The 20,443-nt window shown below is 45.0% G+C and overlaps 1 protein-coding gene across 1 annotated transcript in view; it reads left to right on the top strand.

Moving 5' to 3' along the window:
* ttpa (tocopherol (alpha) transfer protein) overlaps positions 1-20,443 on the top strand; it is a 108,350-nt gene that overhangs the window by 40,464 nt on the left and 47,443 nt on the right. The window contains exons 2-3 of the mRNA XM_068030900.1: positions 741-894; positions 9,075-9,268. Coding sequence (XP_067887001.1) covers positions 741-894; positions 9,075-9,268 — 348 coding nt within the window. The remainder of the gene's footprint in view (positions 1-740; positions 895-9,074; positions 9,269-20,443) is intronic.

Below are 20,443 nucleotides of genomic sequence, written 5' to 3'. Positions count from 1 at the left end.
CTTGGAGGGATCATGTGTCAACTTGTTGGCAGTCTTGTGTCTCAGTCAGACAGTTGTGGGTTTAAGTGCCCCAACAAGAATTGAGTGCAGAATCTAGGCTGACACTCCAGTGCAGTTAGGGGAAATGCTACACTGATGGGGTATTTCAACTATCAGATGAGACACTCAAAGGAGGTCTTGTCTTTCTGTTCTGTTAAACTGCTTGAACATTTGGACATGCTGTCAAGGCTTATACATGAAGAGTGGCCACTTGGGCATCAGCACCTTCAGGAGAGGACAAGATAAAACTGGGATTTTAAAAGTAAAAACAAATGTTTGGCTTTACCTCGGCACAGTGGCGTAGTGGTTAGCACCGCAGCCTCACAGCTCCAGCGACCCATGTTCAGTTCTGGGTACTGCCTGTGCGGAGTTTGCAAGTTCTCCCTGTGAACGCGTGGGTTTTTGCCGGGTGCTCCGGTTTCCTCCCACAGCCAAAGACTTGCAGGTTGATAGGTAAATTGGCCATTGTAAATTGCCCCTAGTATAGGTAGGTGGTAGGGTAATTGTGGGGATGTGGTAGGAATATGGGATTAATGTAGGATTAGTAAAAACGGGTGTTTGATGTTCGGCACAGACTCGGTGGGCCGAAGGGCCTGTTTCAGTGCTGTATCTTTAAATAAAATAAATAATATTAAAGATGAGAGGATTCCTATCCATTTCATCAGTTAGCCAACTAAGAACTTTTAACATTCTCTTCACAGCTGCTGTCAAATTACCATAAATGGAGAGCTGAATGCCCTGAGATAAGTGCAGATCTGAGGCCTTTAACAGTCATAGGTCTCCTAAAGGCTGGTTACCATGGGGTTTTGAGGTCTCGTGATTCCACTGGAAGCAGGGTTTTGATATATAAAATTGGTGAGTACTGCATCTTCCAAGTGTTACACTCTACTTCATTCTCTAATTCTAGCACTTACGTATGAAAATGGTCATCAACCTACAGATGAATAGCATAAAACATAATTCAGTGAACATCAGTAGTTTATTGAACTGTTTGAACTGTTATAGTTATGAGATACAATGCATTTATAAATGAGGAATATACAAACACATCCACTGGGTGTGCAGAGACACCTCTTAATTGAGATAAAAGCATAACTGAACAAACCATATTGAACATTCCTGGTCAAGGTGGAGCTAATGATGTAACATCTTGAGTACACTGGGTGAGATTATGGGAGACATAGAAACATAGAAAAATAGGAGCAGGAGTAGGCCATTTGGCCCTTCGGGCCTGCTCTGCCATTCAAAAAAGATCATGGCTGATTGTCTAATTCAGTACCCTGTTCCTGCTTTCTCCCCATATCCCTTGATCCCTTTGTTATTAAGAAATATATCGATCTCCTTCTTGAATATATTTAATGGCTTGGCTTCCACTGCCTTCTGCGGTAGAGAATTCCACAGGTTCACCAACCTCTGCATGAAGGAATTTCTCCTCATCTCGGTTCTAAATAGCACATGTCCTGAGACTGTGACCCCTGGTTCTGGACACCCAGGTCTCGTCGCACCTCCCCCTTTCCCAATCAATCTCCATTCAGATAATTCATGCATTTGCTCACTTACCCAACTTGTCCAAATCACATTGGAGTCTCTGCATTCTTCTCACAGCTCACTTTCTTCTCCAGCTTTGTGTCATCTGCAAACTTGGAAGTGTTACATTTAGTTCCCTCACCCAAATCATTAATATATATTGTGAATAGCTGGGGCCCAAGCACTGATCCCCCAATATCATAAACCCATGCTGACTTTGCCCAATCCCATTTATGTTTTCCAGGTGTTCTGCTATCACATCCTTTATAATAGACTCTAGCATTTTCCCCACTACTGATATAAGGCTAACTGGACTGTAATTCCCTGTTTTTTCTCTCCTTTTTTAAATAGTGGGGTTACATTACTTTAGTACTCTGGGATGTAGATTATCAGGCCCTGGGGATTTGTCAGCCTTTAACCCCATTAATTTCCCTAGTACAATTTTTTTGCAAATACTGATTTCCTTCAGTTCCTCCCTCTCATTAGACCCTTAGTTCCCTAACATTTTTGGAAGGTTATTTGTGTTCTCCTTTGTGAAGACAGAAACAAAGTATGTGTTTAATTGTTCTGCTGTTCCATTATAATTTCCCCTATTTCTGACTGTAAGGGACTTACATTTGTCTTCACTAATTTTCCAAGCCAATATCCTTCCTCACTATTGCATTGATTTCCTCCTTTATTAACAACGCTACCCCACCTCCTTTCCCTTTTTTGCCTGTCCTACCTAAATATTGAATACCCCTGGATGTTCTCTTTCCATCCTTGGTCACCTTACAGCCATGTCTCCGTAATCGCAACTTTATCATAACCGTTTATATCTATTTGCACTGTTAATTCACCTACCTTATTGTGAATACTCCGCGCATCAAGACACAATGACTTTAGACTTGTCTTTTGAACATTGTTAGTCATCTTGGCTTTATTTTGTGCTCTGGCCCCATTTGTTTCTCGCCCTTGTTTTCTCTGCCTTCCACGTTTGCTTCTTACCTTTCTGTCTTTCATTTCTATCCTTGTTTTCCCCTCCTCTGTCCCCCTGCTCAGATTCCCATCCCTCTGCCATTCTAGTTTAAACCCTCCCCGAAAGCACTAGCAAAAACCCCCCCCCGCCCCCACCTGAGGAAATTGGTCCTGGTCTTGCCCAGATGCAACCCGTCCAGCTTGTTTTGGTCCCACCTTCCCCAGAACCGATCCCAATGTCCCAGGAATCTGAATCCCTCCCCACTACATTTCTGCAGCCACATATTCATCTGATATATCCTGCTATTTTTGCTCGCGCTAGCACGTGGCACTGGTAGTAATCCTGAGATTACTACCTTTGAGGTCCTACTTTTTAATTTACGTCCTAACTCCCTATATTCAGCTTGTAGGACCTCATCCCTTTTTTTACCTATGTTGTTGGTACCAATATGTACCATGACAACTGGCTGCTCGCCCTCCCCCCTCAGAATGCCCTGCAGACACTCAGAGACATCCTTGACCCAAGCACCAGGGAGGCAACTTACCATCCTGGAGTCTCTTTTGCGGCCGCAGAAACACCTGTCTGTTCCCCTTACAATTGAATCCCCTATCACTATAGCCCTGCCACTCTTCTTCTTTCCCCACTGTGCCACAGAGCAACCCATGGTGCCATGAACTTGGCTCTTGCTGCTTTCCCCTGAGCCATCTCCCCCAACAATATCCAAAGTGGCATATCCGTTAGAGAGGGGAACAGCCGCAGGGGCCTCCTGCACTATCTGTCTTCCTCTACTCTGCCTCGTGGTCACCCATTCCCTTTCTGCTTTTGCAATATTTGCCTGCAGTGTGATCACCTCGCTAAACATGATATCCATGACCTTCTCAGCATCGTGGATGCTCCACAGTGAATCCACCCGCAGCTCCAGCTCCGTAATGCGGGAGCCAGTAGCTGCAGATGGATACACTTCCTGCACACATGGTCGTCAGGGACACTGGAAGCATCCCTGATTTCCCACATAGTGCAGAAGGAGCATATTACGGGTGCGAGCTCTCCTGCCATGACTTACCTTTAGATTACTTAGTTACTCCCTTTAATTAAAAATACTAATTACGCTAGGGGCCTTGTTCTACTCCAAACACTTCCCACTACAGTCCAAAGTCCTTACCTTTACTTTGGAAGCTAATGCAGTTGTAAAATAGTAGAAAAAGTGGGGAAACTTACTTGAACCTACTTACCAATCAGCTGCTTCCCTGCGCCCATGTCACTTTTTGACTCCTGACGTCACTTGACCCACCGTGCGGGTCCTCCTCTCTCCCGCTCTTTTATGGCCACTGCACCGGTCTCTGGGTCTTCCTCTCTCCCGCTCTTTTATGGCCACTGCGCCTGTCTCTGGGTCCTCCTCTCTCTCGCTCTTTCATGGCCGCTGCCACCGGTCTCTGGGTCCTCCTCTCTCCCACTCTTCTGTGGCCGCTGCCATCGGTCTCTGGGTCCTCCTCTCTCCCACTCTTCTGTGGCCGCTGCCATCGGTCTCTGGGTCCTCCTCTCTCTCGCTCTTTCATGGCCGCTGCCGCCGGTCTCTGGGTCCTCCTCTCTCCCGCTCTTCTGTGGCCGCTGCCACCGGTCTCTGGGTCCTCCTTTCTCCTGCTCTTTCATGGCCGCTGCCGCCGGTCTCTGGGTCCTCCTCTCTCTCGCTGTTCTGTGGCCGCTGCCGCCGGTCTCTGGGTCCTCCTCTCTCCCGCTCTTCTGTGGCCGCTGCCGCCGGTCTCTGGGTCCTCCTCTCTCCCGCTCTTTTATGGCCACTGCGCCGGTCTCTGGGTCCTCCTCTCTCCCGCTCTTTTATGGCCACTGCGCCGGTCTCTGGGTCCTCCTCTCTCGCTCTTTCATGGCCGCTGCCGCCGGTCTCTGGGTCCTCCTCTCTCTCGCTGTTTTGTGGCCGCTGCCGCCGGTCTCTGGGTCCTCCTCTCTCCCGCTCTTCTGTGGCCGCTGCCGCCGGTCTCTGGGTCCTCCTCTCTCCCGCTCTTTTATGGCCACTGCGCCGGTCTCTGGGTCCTCCTCTCTCCCGCTCTTTTATGGCCGCTGTCACCGGTCTCTGGGTCCTCCTCTCTCCCGCTCTTTCATGGCCGCTGCCGCCGGTTTCTGGGTCCTCCTCTCTCTCGCTGTTCTGTGGCCGCTGCTGCCGGTCTCTGGGTCCTCCTCTCTCCCACTCTTCTGTGGCCGCTGCCGCCGGTCTCTGGGTCCTCCTCTCTCCCGCTCTTTTATGGCCACTGCCGCCGGTCTCTGGGTCCTCCTCTCTCCCGCTCTTTTATGGCCACTGCCGCCGGTCTCTGGGTCCTCCTCTCTCCCGCTCTTTTATGGCCACTGCGCCAGTCTCTGGGTCCTCCTCTCTCCCGCTCTTTTATGGCCACTGCGCCGGTCTCTGGGTCCTCCTCTCCCTCGCTGTTTTGTGGCCGCTGCTGCCAGTCTCTGGGTTCTCTTCTCTCCCGCTGTTTAATGGCAGCTGCCGCTGGTCTCTGGGTCCTCCTCTTCCTCGCTGTTCTGTGGCCGCTGCTGCCGGTCTCTGGGTCCTCTTCTCTCCCACTGTTTAATGGCAGCTGCCGCTGGTCTCTGGGTCCTCCTCTTCCTCGCTGTTCTGTGGCCGCTGCTGCCGGTCTCTGGGCCCTTCTCTCTCCCTCTCTTTTATGGCCACTACAGCAGGTCTCCGGAACAGTGTTGCAGAATGGAAGGTTAAACATTCTCACACACAACCCTTCTCCCATGCTATCTGCAAGTCAAACTAATAATTTAGCTGAAAGGTGTTTGGAAATATTCCAATTTCAATTTCTGAAGCTAATGGATTTTTTTATTATACTGCTAGACAAATAATGCACTTGGTGTGACGATCACTTGACATTCATAAATATTAACAAAAAGATGAGAAAAGGGAAACAGGAATCCACTGTAAGAAAGGTTAACATTATGTAATACAAACCCTTTGAAGATTTAGTTGCCCAATGAAGCTGCAAAATATATGATCAGCTGACTCTGCTTCATGCAATAATCCTTGCCAAATCAACCGAGTCGAAAGTCCTGAAAAAATGGAGTATAATAACTAGTTATAATGTATACCTTTAGATACACCTGGAATACTTGTTACACACATCTAAATGGAGCTCTTAAGTGACACAATGCAGGTAACAGAGTTCCATATTTAAATGAAAGCACATGCTCTGCAATGGTTTAGTGGGTAAAGGTACCACTGTCAACAGATAGAGAAGCTCCCGTTCGATTCCATGTTTGTGCTGAATTTGCTGATCTTAACCCTGAAAAGGGAGAGACTTTCTGCTCTCGATCGCTTTTCAGTGACCCCTGTTGAAAAGTATGTGTGTATAAATGTCTGGTGAGGGACAGGCTAGTGTTCAGCTGTGATGCCTTCTATAGTAGAATAGCATGTTGAAATTCACTGTCTTTGCTCATGCATGAAGAATGGCCATTTGGGTGAGGTACTGGAGGAGCTGTGCCCTGAAGTGTACCTCAGTAAGTGCCAGTGCTTTCAGGAGAGGAGGAGAGAAAAAATATCCAAAGAAGAAAGTAGATATGTTGAGCTCCTTGTAGCAGTGGAAGGATTGCATTGATCAACTTTTGATTCAACCCCAGGCAGAGGAGGAAATCTTCTTGCCTTCCTCTTGCCCTTTTCTCCCCTCCATATCCTGTCACCGTCAACAAACAGTCTGCCATAAAGTTAGATTTTCCTTGATTGATGTTCCCTCTTGAATATGGGCAAGTTTTCTTCTGCATGAATCAACACATTATACACTACAACTTCCATTATGCCATGCATGGTACATAATTTGTCATTGATAAACCATATGGAACTCCTGCTGTTAAATTGTCCTGTTTGAAATAATCTTATTGTCAATTACAGTATATTACTGCTGGTTACTGCAACCAGTCTGCATCATTCAGATTGACACCAGCTTTGTATGATTTCAACACATTGACTAATGTACCAAAGAAATTATATGAGAAAATAGTTGAATTAAAATAAAGAAGTTACTTTCTCTTTGGAATTCCCACGAGGATGGCAAAGAAAGATAACAACAAATGCTAGAAATCATATTTTGCAAATAATGATGGTTGTGAGAGGCCAAGAGACTGTGAAAGGCAAGGAGACTTTGGAGGTTAACTTCAGAGTGTTCAGCATCGAGTTACAGTTCGACAGGATTTTGTTCCCCTATAATTAATGCTTGTGTGAAGAAAGCATAGTTTGAGTCTTGTGAGAGTTTGGTGCTAGTGGAAGTTCAGACTGACACATTTATATTTTTAAGTTAGATGATAGAGCAGGGAACCCATATAATATATGTGGAATGCAATACATGGGTCACCATGGATCCTTAGTGTAAGCAGGCAGCACATTTACAATCTGTCAGGAAATTGAGTCTTTGGATCAGGGGATCTTTGTTCAAGGACCAATTGGCTACACTCTACAGCATCAGTTTGTACTCTCCAGAATGTTGTCACCCAAGAGGGAGTGGGAGACCATTCAAGATAGTGGAGTAAACTAAGTGAGTTGCCATCTGCAGGGGCATCAGAGGGAGTTTATGGAATTAGGTACTAGATTGAAAAGCAGGATCCCAGGGGTGGTAATATCTAGTTTGATCCCTGTGCTATGCACTGGGCAGGTCAGTTTGTGAGTGCAGGTCTGGTGCAGGATGGAAGGGGTCACATCTTTGGCATTTTGAACTAGTTGCAGACAGCTAATACCGAAGCAAGAGCCTTCACTTCAACCAAAACAACAGCAATGTCCATGCAGTGAGTACAAATAGAGCAGTGGATAGGATTTAAACCAATATGGCAAGGGGTGGAGATAGTCTATTTTCAGACTAGAAAGGGAGAGCATTATTAATTAAACAGAAGGCTTAGTTGAAATAAATGGTGATAAACTTATCAGAGGAAAAGTAGAAAGATAAAGCTAGTGAGAGATTAAAAACACTGCTGTAAGAATGATAAGGAATATCAAAAAATTAAATGAGAAAACCACAAAAAAGAATAAGGTCGAGTGTTCCTAAAAATTGAAGTCAGGATTTTTATAAGAATGAATAACTATCGAGGGATATGATACAGTAACTATAACAGATTTGGCTCCGATTTAGACACGACTGGGAACTTAATATTCTTAGTTACAATGGCCGGAGTTTTCCTGCCTCCAAACGAATGGGCTGGTGGCGGGGGGGGGGTGCTAAAAATTGAGTGGGAGGTGGGGTGGGGCCATTCCCAACCTCCTCCTGTCCCCGCTGCAATTTTACACAGGGCGACGGCAGCGAGAAACGGCCCGCTCGCCCCAAGCCAATCAGAGCCCTTAGGTGGCCAATTAACTGGCACTTAAGGGCCTTCTCCCGCCACCAGGTGGCCTTCGTGTGGGCTGAGTGGCCCTCCTGATCGGGTACCCTGTGCCCCACGGAGGGCTGTCCCTGAAGCCCCAACCGCTGCCAATGCACAACATTCCCCCCGCTCCACCTACCAACCTCCACTTGCCTCGCAGGGGTCCAGCCGATGGTCCCCGGTGAGGCCCTAAAAACTTACCTGTCTTTTGGGGCGGTCCTTCACCTTGCATGCGATGTCTGGGTGTAGTCCCAGCAGTGGCGACATCTCTCGGTGGCACTGCTGGGACTAAGATCTGCCGGCCCGCTGATTGGCCAGCAGCTCCATTAGGCAGGACTTCCTGCCTCAAGGAGGTGGAAGTCCCACCCAAGGCCAATTCAGGGCCTGGGGAGCAAAAAATCCCAGTCTGGCTCCCCAGGCTCGGTATTGGCGGGCTTGCCACCGGCCTTTTGGCCGGTGGGTGGGGCCCAATGAAACATTCCAGCCAATATCTTCAGGAGAGACAGAGGAAAAAATAGAGGCTGAGCGAGTAGTGTTTGTTAAGAATTCTATTAGTGTTGGCATGCGAACATATGAATTTGAAGCAGGAGTAGGCCTTTCGGCCCCTCAAGCCTGCTCCGCCATTTGATAAGATCATGGCTGATCTGATTGTGGCCTCAACTCTACTTGTCTGTCTACCCCCTATAACCTTTGACTTCCTTGTAAATCAAGAATTTATCTAGCTCAGCCTTAAAAATATTCAATGACCCTGCTTCCTCTGCTCTCTGGGGAAGAGAATTCCACAGACTAACAACCCTCTGAGTGAAAAGATTTCTCCTCATCTCTGTCTTAAATGGAAAACCCCTTATTTTTAAATTGTGTCCCCTAGTTCTAGTCTCTCCCATAAGGGAAACATCCCTTCAGTATCCACCCTGTCAAGTCCCCTCAGGATCTTATATCTTACATGTAAGCATGCCCTGGGGTTACACCAGAACAGAATGTGTATAGGTAGAATTAAGTAATGGGAAGGGAAATGTAAAATACTTGGTGGACTTTACACCAAGATGGAATAGATGGGGAAATCTGCAGACAGTTCGGAGAGATATGTAAGGACATCAGGGCAATGATAGCAGGTAAATGTAACTATTCCAAGAAAGGCTGGAATAAGGGTAATTGACTGCTATTTTACCACTGACCTGAGTGTTTCTTTTTCCAGGACACTGGGATCCCAAGCTTTTTTCAGCCTATGAAGTGTTTCGTGTCAGTCTCATTACATCAGAACTAATTGTGAAGGAGGTGAAAACCCAGCAAAATGGTGTGAAGGTTATCTTTGATCTTTGCGGCTGGCGATTTGCTCACGCTTTGGAGATCAATCCAACAATTGCCAAAAAAATTGCTGCAGTGGTTGTAGTAAGTTTCTCATTTTTAATTCAACTTAGAATTCAAAATATGCTTTAAAAAAAAGTCTCACTTTCCGCTACTATTTACCAATGTTGCCACAATCAAGTCAACTGTCCCACCACTGCCACAACCTGCACCCATCACAGTACTGTCATACTCCTGGACCCCTTTCTTTATCCAATCACACTAGAGGACTCTTCCTATTACTGCCATAATGCGGTGACTTGTCTTCAATCGGATGGAGTGTGCCAGTTTTGATCTGTCCGACGGTAACATTGTGAGTCTTATTTTTGAATCCATTTCCCTAAACCCAACGGGAAAAGAAATTGTGAGGGAATACTGGGTGCCCTAGTGGGAACCAGCAATGTTGTTGGAGGGCTGACTCATAGGAGTCCTTAGGGCAGAGAATGTTAAGGAGAGATTTGATAGATGTGTTCAAAATCTTGAAGGGTGTTGCTCGAGTAAATAAGGAGAATCTGTTTCCAGTGGCAGTAGGGTCAATAACCGGAGGACATAGGAACAAAAATATATACAAATTAGGAGTAGGCCATTCAGCCCCTCGAGCCTGCTTTGCCATTGATAAATCATGGCTGATCTGAATGTGGCTTCAACCCCACAGATTTAAGGTAATTTAAGACAACATGAGGGAAAAAAATACACAGCGAGTTGTTATGATTTGGAATGGACTGCCTGAAACAATGATGGAAACAGATTCAATAATAACATTCAAAAGGGAACTGGATAAATATTTGATGGAGAAAAATTTGCTGGACCATGGGGAAAGAACAAGGGAGTGGGAAGAGCCAGCACAGTCATAATGGGCTAAATGCCCTCCTTCTGAAATAAAAACAGAAAATGCTGGAAATACTCAGCAGATCTGGCAGAATCTGTGAAGAGAGAAACAGAGTTAAGGTTTCAGGTCTGTGACCTTTCATCAGAACTGGGAAAAGTTAGAAATGTGGTAGCTTTTGAGCAAGTGAAAAGGAGGAGGGTAGGAAAAAGAACAAAAGAGAAGGCCTGTGATAGGTTGGAAGGCAGGAGAGATTTACTGACAAAAGGTTCATTGTGCAGGGCCAAAAGGAGTGGTAATGGGGCAAGTAAAGAAACAAAAGATGTGGCTCGAGGAGATGTAAATGGTAAGATAATGAATAGCTGCTGTCTGAAAGCAAATAAAAGGATAAAAGAGAGAAATAAGAGTGAAAAAAACAAACTAGCAAAGAAAAAAAAACATAATGGGGGAGAGGATATGATCTAAAATTATTGAACTCAATGTTGAGTCCAGAAGGCTGTAATGTCAAAAGGAGAGGCCAGGGAGAGGAGCAGAAAAAGAGAGGCACTGGAGAGGAGCACCACACAAAGAGGCCCTGGAGAGGAGCAGGACAGAGGATGTGATGTCCTTGGGACTGGAGTAAGGTTTAGCCGAGTTGGTGTAAGATATGTAAGACAGTGACTGCAGGCTGCTGAACACAAAGGCTTCTTAATTCTATTTTTTCCATTGCTAGCACGTGTGTTCCACGGCAGCCCCAAGACTATACAAAGCACAATGCAATTGCAATTTCAAAATACTACAACGATAAATCCGTCCCTTTCTTAGTAAATGAGAGACATAGCATGTTTCAATGTTTTGTTTCCAAAAGTGTAAACAATAAACTTCAACATAAATAGTTCACTTCATAACATAGTCACTTAAATATGGTGGGCATTTTCTCTCACGAGTAGGATATCATCTGACGTCAGATATAGTTATTTGTTTATTTTATTTTTGTTTGTTTAGTTTGTTTCTACTGTGCCTACCCACTGATTTTTTCATGTTTGTGCTTTGGGCCAGGGCTGTTCATTTTTCTGTCAATTAACACCCTCTCTGTACTAACGCTTTGTCTTTCACCACACCATTAACATACCGTTTGCCTTTGCTCCATGACCTTCTGGTTAGTTATTCTCTGTGATCTTGTCCTATCAACACATCTTTTGTTATCTCTTGCCCCCCCCCCCCCCCCCGCTTTACTTGCTTAAAACCTTTCACATTTCTAATATTTGCCAATTCTGATGAAACATTAACTTTGCTTCTCTCTCCACAGATGCTGCCAGACCTGCTGAGTATTTCCAGTATTTCTTGTTTTTATTTCAGATATAGTCTCATTTGACTCATGTTCTTCATCTGTGGTGTCAACGTTGGAATCGGATTCAATGCTTGCGAGTGGGATGTTTTCAGTACTTTGAAGAATGATGCATTTCTTGTGACGATTTGTGAATCGCACTCAGCAATCATCATTAACCCTTTTGTGTTGGTCACAACAAATGATTGGATGTCATAAGGAGTTGTTTGTTTTCCAACATGACCATCGCGTTTCACAATTACTTTATCTGCTGGCTTTAGTGGGTAGCTCTAAGTTTCATGTTTTGCTCTGCAGTTTCTTTGATTCGATCCTTCTGTTCTCAGTCACATTCAGGTATATGTTGAATATTAGCTCCACAGGGTAGTTCAGGAAGACGTGGGGACATAGGATGTGCAAAGATGAGTGTAGCTGGAGGTTCTCCAGTAGTTGAGTGAGGAGTTGCTCTGTAATTACGAAGAAAGTGATATAGTTCTTGCTTCCATGACTTGTTCTCGGCTGTAGCTATACATATCACTTTCTTAAAGCTTCGCATAAATCTTTTAACTTCTCAATTAGCTCTTAGCCAATGGGGTGTGATTTTTTTTTATGAGTCAACCCCTGATATTTGCAAATTTGCTGAACTCATTGCTGTTGAATGGGTGTCCATTGTCAGTTCTTACTGTTTGAGGGATTCCAAACAAGGCAAAGATCTGGTCAAGCTTGCTTTTGTTGAACTTGGCGTAACTAATTCTACGATTGGTGATCTGCTGTAGTCACCAGTGACAACACTTCTGGGCAAATTTGTGAAGTCAATGCTAACTTCAATCCATGGTCCTGGAGGAAGCTCAGACATCTTGAGAGGATCATGGAGATTTGACATTGTGCTTGCTTGACACAGCAAATACTTATTGATTTTATGCTTTACCATGCGGTCAGTTCCTGGGAACCATACCTTTTCCCTAAAGAGTTGTTTGATCTTGACTATTCCTTGGTGTCTTTCACGTGCTATAGATATAAAGCATTCCCTTAATGAATGTGGAATGACAATGCAGTTGTTGCGTAATACAAGATCAGATGTGATTGTAACGGTTAGCTCAATTCGAACATTGTGAAGACCATGTAGTGTGTGTGATTTTGTTTGTTAATGCTTTCTTGATTACGTCTTTCCAGTTTTGTGATTCTGTAACCTTCATACATAATTGCAAAGTCTCACCTTGTTTTGTTGCTGCTTTGATGTCAGATAGTTTTAGCAACTTTGGTACCGTGATTATGCTTACGTTGTTAAGATGTTGTTCAGCAACCTTTTCCTCACGACTAGTAGGACCAACTGTTGGCAACGGTCATGAAAGATTGTCTGCTGGGTTGAGCTTATCTGGCTGATACTTAACATGGAACTTGTATGCTTGTAACTTGAGTATCCAACGTTCTGTTCGAGTGGGTGGTTTGCTATGTGGATTGTTGAACAAGCTCACTAGTGGTCTATGATCGGTTATTACTTTAAACTCGCTTCCATATAAGTAGAGATGAAAGTGTAAGACACCCTATGTGATTGAGAGCGCTCTGTCTCTGTTTGTGAAGAACGTTGCCCTACAGGCATTAACAATCTGCTTGTCATAGGAACTATTAAAGGGTTACCTGTCTTGTCTTTCTGTATGAGAACTGCACCTAAGCCAACCAGGCTTGCATCGATGACTAGCTGGGTGGTTTTCTCAGGGTCGAAATAAGCATTTGTGCAACTTGCTGCTAAATGTCATTTGATCTCATGCACTGCCTGTTCCTGTGATTTAGTCCATTCCCAATTGGTGGTCTCTTTAGTCAGATCGCATAGGGAGCAAATAGCGTAGCAAGGTCAGGAATGAAACGACTACAGTACATGACGAGTCCTATCAGACTCCGGACATCTTGCACATTTGTAGGATCTGCAGCATTTGAAATGGCTTCAACTTTCCGTGAATCTAGTGATACTCCTTCACCACTGAACACATGATCCAAGAATTCAATTCTGCTGTCATTGAACAAGGACTTGCCATTGTTCAAGGTGAGGTTACATTCTCTGAGACGTTGTAGGCATGCATGTAGGCACGTCACAAGTTCCTTTTCAGTGCAGCCATAAATGAGAATGCCATCACTGATGTTCAGCATATCTTCAAGTCCTTGAAGTGCAGATTGAATCAAGCGCTGAAATACATCAGCTGCTGAGCAGACTCCAAAGTTGAGCCTCTTGTATTGAAAAAGTCTGATGTGAGTAGAGAATACAGTAAGATATTTTGATTCTTTTGCAAGCTCGATTTGATGGTAACCTGCATTGAGGTCAAGTTTAGCGAAGTGTTTAGTACCATTCACTTTCTCTATGATGTAATTGATTGTTGGTGTCAAGTGTCTTTTTGGTTATATGGCTTTATTTGGTGATCGCATATCAACACAGATTCTACTCTGGTTCTCGTTCTTGGGTTTCTTGATGACTTGTATGGGTGAGACCCAAGAGGTATGCTCATCCCCAACTTTCTCAGTAATGTCAAGGTCAAGTAAGCATTGACGTTCCTTCTCTGTCTGTTTCCTGTGTTATGACCGATCGCTCCAGTCAAAGCTCCCAATCAAAATATACGATTCTGATTGTGGTGGGAGAAACATACTGTTAATTCAATCCCGTCCCTCTACAGATTGCCTAACATATCATTTGGAGCTTTCCAAATTAAAGAAAGACCCAGCCAAATTGTACCATTTATTAACCCCCAAATGAGGCTAACCAAAACAGGTATCTTTAAGTCAACAAATTAACTACTTAATTAGAAAAACTAAATTCTTAAACACAATTAAGATATAAACATTTAAAATAGAAAAAATTAAGAGTCCTTGCAAATTTATGCTCCTATTGGAGGTAAAAAAGTCCAAGGTTGCTTGAAGTCCTCACAGTTCATCACCAGTCGAACAGTCCATTGTCTAATTCCAGCAGTAAGTGATGCTTTTCTTCTCCAGTGATGACTGCAGTAGATCAACAACTCACAACCACTTTCAATAGAATCAATCTTGCTTTAGTATTTTTGAGGGATAAAAGATTGTCACAGTCTAACTTCCCTTCCTTCAGTTTAAATTCTCAGAGATCTCTGTTTTGATTAGATTAGATTAGAGATACAGCACTGAAACAGGCCCTGCGGCCCACCGAGTCTGTGCCGAACATCCACCACCCATTTATACTAATCCTACACTAATCCCATATTCCTACCAAACATCCCCACCTGTCCCTATATTTCCCTACCACCTACCTATACTAGTGACAATTTATAATGGCCAATTTACCTATCAACCTGCAAGTCTTTTTGGCTTGTGGGAGGAAACCGGAGCACCCGGAGAAAACCCACGCAGACACAGGGAGAACTTGCAAACTCCACACAGGCAGTACCCGGAATCGAACCCGGGTCCCTGGAGCTGTGAGGCTGCAGTGCTAACCACTGCGCCACTTTGGCTTGACCTTTTGGAATTTTGAGAGCGAGACATAAATAAACAGACTAAATTCTCTTCCTTCAGTTTAAATGGTCTGTTTCTCCTTTCAGGTGCTAACACGGCTGTCTGTCTGTCTTCTCCTATTAGAACAGTCTGTTTTCACAATATGCCAGTTCAAAATTAATTTGTAACAAATGTATCTCTCGATGCTCAGTCCAAGTGGCTGTATCCAAGGCAACAAGAATGCACCCTTTGAATCGCAGTCTCCGATTGGCTATATCCAAGGCAACGGGAATGCAACTTCTTGGTAACTCCTGAGGCTTGCTTGTTTTTAAAGCAGTACTGATCCTTTACTGTCTTAAAGACACACCACATATTTCCCCCCAAAAAACTACATGATCATAACACCTGACATGAAATGGTATTCGTCGCCATTGATGCACAACTGGGGGCACATTAGGGTTGACATGCAGCTTGCATGTAACACCTTTCATTTTTCCAATACCAGTGAAGCGATCAGCATACAGTTTGAGAATGTTTTTGCTATGCGAAGGAATCGTGTAAGTGACTGCAATCATGTGCAGATCTGTTGCTGTGTGGGAACTGACAAGCATGTCACATTCTCCAGATATGACATAGAATAGAGCTAACATTCTAAAGGCTTTGAATGAGACTGACATTTCAAAACTTCCAAGGATTTTCAGCGGTTTGTCACTGTTGTAAGGGAAAATTTTCGTATTCCCTGGTTTGCAGAGAATGGGATAGTCCTGAAATTTGTTGAATGTTTTGTCTCCCATGACATTGACAGACATTCCTGTGTCTGTGAGAGCATCTATGTCCGAGCAGCCAATGGTCACTGTCACGCGTTGCTGTGTCTGAGAGAGCTCAAAAGTATGTTCAGGGTCATTCGCCTCTATATTAACTACATTGTCTCGCTCTTTTGCTGTGGTACACGTACGTGGCACCCTTCTGTTGGTATTGGCCTTAGTAGTTGATTTTATTGATGAGAGACAAACATGAGCAAAGTGGTTGAGTTTTCCACAGGCTTTACACTGTTTACTAGTAGCAGGACACTCTGTCTGGTGTGGCTGCCACAGTGGAAACATTCTTTTGATAAGTCACAACCCTGTTTGTGAGATGGCTGCTGTTGCTTTGCAGGTGGTTTCCTGGCACATGAGCGATGAACAAAGTTCACAGTAGTTGAACTTGGAGTGTGGTAGTTACCAGTAGCAGCCTCAACTTCAGTAGTTCTGAACTCTGAGAGCAATTGCGATCTTGCTAACTCCAATAGCTCTGATAGCTTTCTGGATTTCTCGAGTGCTTTTCGGCGTCGATGACTGGAGAAACAGCTCTCGATTATTTGTGCTTTGATTTCCCATTAGATATGTTCAACAACACCAAAGTCACATTTGGTTGCTAGTGGCCTCAATCGCATGCAGTATTGGTCAATTGTCTCATTGGTTTCTTGCTTAGTGCATCGGAAGATAATGGTTTCGTATATGATGTTTTTCTTAGGTGTAAAGTAGGTAGTCAACGCACTTTTTGCTGAGTTGTAGTCATTTCGCTCAGGCGTAAGTGTCTCAAAGATATTTTCTTATTCTTCTACTCCATAAAGTAGAAGCAAGGCCTTTGTCTTTGGGTCATCTGTGATTGTGAAGCCTGCCATTGTGCCAACGTCGCAGCCATTTTTGTCAATGTGGGAATATGGATGATGGCTCTGAATGCACATCATAAGGTGGTAGGTTGTGCATAGCCAAACGCCATACTGATCAGCAATGCAGTGATAAAGGATCCGGCATCACTTTTTTCAGATGAAACTTCTCCGCAGTGATCTGAGATTATATGTATTTTGTTTAATTGGATGGTTATTTTAGAGAGATCAGTGTGTGAGTATACACTGTACAAGCTTCCTGTGTATCACTGTAACACAGTCTACAACTTAAAATGCTGTCTGTAAAGGTAGACAGAAACTTTCCAAAAATTTCATACCTGAAAGCAACGTTTGCTGCTTTACGCCATCCTTTTTCTTTGTTTCTTTTTTTTAACCTCGTTGCCATTGTGATGTCCTCAGGACTGGAGTGAGGTTTAGCCAAGTTTGGTATAAGATATGTGAGACAGAAATGGCAGGCTGCTGAACACAAATCCTTCTTCTTTATTCTGTTTTACTTTTCCTTTGCTAGCATGTGTGGTCTACAGCAGCCCCAAAAGTACGTAAAGCACAATGCAATTGCAATTTCTGAACACTGCGACACTACAAGGGAGAGGCCCAGGAGAGAAGCAGCACAAAAGGAGAGGCTCGGGAGAGGGGCAGCATAAAAAGTGAGGCCCGGGAGAGAATCAGCAGATAAAGAGAGGCTCAAGGGAGAATCAGCAGATAAAGAGAGGCCTGGGGGAGAATCAGCAGATAAAGAGAGGCCTGGGGAGAGAATCAGCAGAGAAAGAGAGGCTCAAGGGAGAATCAGCAGATAAAAAGAGGCCTGGGAGAGAATCAGCAGATAAAGAGAGGCCCGGGGAGAGAATCAGCAGATAAAGAGTGGCCCGGGAGAGAATCAGCAAATAAAGAGAGGCCCGGGGGAGAATCAGCAGATAAAGAGAGGCCCGGGGAGAGAATCAGCAGATAAAGAGAGGCCCGGGAGAGAATCAGCAAATAAAGAGAGGCCCGGGAGAGAATCAGCAGATAAAGAGAGGCCCGGGAGAGAATCAGCAAATAAAGAGAGGCCCGGGAGAGAATCAGCAGATAAAGAGAGGCCCGGGAGAGAATCAGCAAATAAAGAGAGGCCCGGGAGAGAATCAGCAAATAAAGAGAGACCCGGGGGAGAATCAGCAAATAAAGAGAGGCCCGGGGGAGAATCAGCAGATAAAGAGGCCTGGGGGAGAATCAGCAGATAAAGAGAGGCTCAAGGGGAAATCAGCAGATAAAGAGAGGCCCGGGGGAGAATCAGCAAATAAAGAGAGGCCCGGGGGAGAATCAGCAAATAAAGAGAGGCCCGGGAGAGAATCAGCAAATAAAGAGAGGCCCGGGGGAGAATCAGCAGATAAAGAGAGGCCCGGGGGAGAATCAACAGATAAAGAGAGGCCCGGGGGAGAATCAGCACTGTGATTGGACTGTGAGTCTGAACTGAATAAGGAAAAATTTGTAAGGTGACATCATAGGACAAAAAGTCAAGTGGGTGAGTATACTGTTAAACTTTTAATTTAATTTCATCAATCATAAAATAAGAGGAGATCAATTAAATAGTATAAAAATCTAAAGCCATTTTGATAATTTATCATATAATTATAAATGTGCTTTTTTAATTATTCAGATCTTCTTCTTCTTTGGCCTCCTTGTCTCGAGAGACAATGGGTAAGCGCCGAGAGATGGTCAGTGGTTTGTGAAGCAATGCCTGGAGTGGCTATAAAGGCCAATTCTGGAGTGACAGACTCTTCCACAGGTGCTGCAGATAAAATTGGTTGTCAGGGCTGTTACACAGTTGGTTCTCTCCTTGCGCTTCTGTCTTTTTTTCCTGCCAACTGCTAAGTCTCTTCGACTCGCAATGTTTAGTCCTGCCTTTATGGCTGTCCGCCAGCTCTGGCGATCACTGGCAACTGACTCCCATGACTTGTGGTCAATGTCACGGGACTTCATGTTGCGTTTGCAGACTTCTTTAAAGCGGAGACTTGGACGGCCGGTGGTCTGAGAGCAGTGACGAGCTCGCAGTACAATGCATCCTTGGGGATCCTGCCATCTTCCATGCGGTTCACATGGCCAAGCCATCTCAAGCGCCGCTGGCTTAGTAGGGTGGATATGCTGGGGATGTTGGCCGCCTCGAGGACCTCTGTGTTGGAGATATGGTCCTGCCACCTGATGCCAAGGATTCTCCGGAGGCAGCGAAGATGGAATGAGTTGAGACTTCACTCTTGGCTAACATACGTTGTCCAGGCGTCGCTGCTGTAGAGCAAGGTATTGAGGACACAGGCTTGAAACACTCGGACTTTTGTGTTCCGTGTCAGTGTGCCATTTTCCCACACCCTCTTGGCCAGTCTGGACATAGCAGCAGACGCCTTTCCCATATGCTTGTTGATTGCTGCATCGAGAGACAGGTTACTGGTGATAGTTAAGCCTAGATAGGTGAACTCTTGAACCACTTCCAGAATGTGGTCGTCGATATTGATGGATGGAGCATTTCTGACATCCTGTCCCATGATGTTTGTTTTCTTGAGGCTGATGGTTAGGCCAAATTTGTTGCAGGCAGCTGCAATCCTGTCGATGAGTCTCGGCAGACACTCTTCTGTGTGGGATGTTAAGTCAGCATCGTCGGCAAAGAGGAGTTCCCTGATGAGGACTTTTCGTACTTTGGACTTCGCTCTAAGATGGGCAAGGTTGAACAACCTGCCACCTGATCTTGTATGGAGGAAAATTCCTCCTTCTGAAGACTTGAATGTATGTGAGAGCAGCAGTGAGAAGAAGATCCCAAACAGTGTAGGTGCGAGAACACAGCCCTGTTTCACACCACTCAGGATAGGAAAGGGGTCTGATGAGGCGCCGCTATGCTGAATTGTGCCTTTCATATTGTCATGGAATGAGATGATGATACTTAGTAGCTTTGGTGGACATCCGATCTTTGCTAGTAGTCTGAAGAGACCACGTCTGCTGACGAGGTCAAAGGCTATGGTGAGATCTATGAAAGCAACGTAGAGGGGCATCTGTTGTTCGCGGCATTTCTCCTATAGCTGGCGAAGGGAGAACAGCATGTCAATGGTGGATCTCTCTGCTCAAAAGCCGCACTGTGCCTCAGGGTAGACATGCTCAGCCAGCTTCTGGAGTCTGTTTAAAATGACTCGAGTGAAGACTTTCCCCACTATGTTGAGCAGGGAGATTCCATGGTAGTTGTTGCAGTCACCGCGGTCACCCTTGTTCTTATAGAGGGTGATGATATTGGCATCGTACATGTTCTGTGGTACTGCTCCTTCATCCCAGCACAGGCAAAGCAGTTCACGTAGTGCTGAGAGTATAGCAGACTGGGCACTCTTGATTATTTCAGGGGTAATGCCGTCCTTTCCAGGGGCTTTTCCACTGGCTAGAGAATCAATGGTATCACTGAGTTCTGATTTTGTTGGCTGTACGTCCAGCTCATCCATGACTGGCAGAAACTGGCTGCATTGAGGGTGGAATCAGTAACAACATTTTCCCCGGAGTACAGTTCTAGGTAGTGCTCCACCCAGCGGTCCATTTGCTTGCGTTGGTCAGTGATCGTGACCCCTGATTTAGACTTGAGGGGGCGATCTTCTTGATGGTTGGCCCAAAAGCTCTCTTGATGCCATCATACATTCCTCTGATGTTCTGGTGTCAGAGGCCAGCTGAATACGACTGCATAGGTGTTGCCAGTAGTCATTTGCACAGTGCCTGGCTGTTCTTTGTGCAGCGCTTCTGGCTACTTTAATTGCTACGGATGTTAACTCGCTGGGGTCTTTCTTGTAGTTCAGCAGTGCAGTGCGCTTAGCGGCTATGACAGGTTCCAGCTCTTCAAAGTCTGCATTCTGCTTCTCACGTTTGCCAAAGGTGGTCATTGCTGATGTGGGCCCGCTTTGTCCCTGCATCCCCTGCAGGAATGTTTTGAAGGGCTTTTTCAAGTGAATTTAGAAACTTATGTAACAGTTGTGGATA

The sequence above is a fragment of the Heterodontus francisci genome, chromosome 5 (genome assembly GCF_036365525.1).
Source record: "Heterodontus francisci isolate sHetFra1 chromosome 5, sHetFra1.hap1, whole genome shotgun sequence".
Taxonomy (NCBI): domain Eukaryota; kingdom Metazoa; phylum Chordata; class Chondrichthyes; order Heterodontiformes; family Heterodontidae; genus Heterodontus; species Heterodontus francisci.
This window is presented reverse-complemented; position numbering and strand designations above follow the sequence as displayed.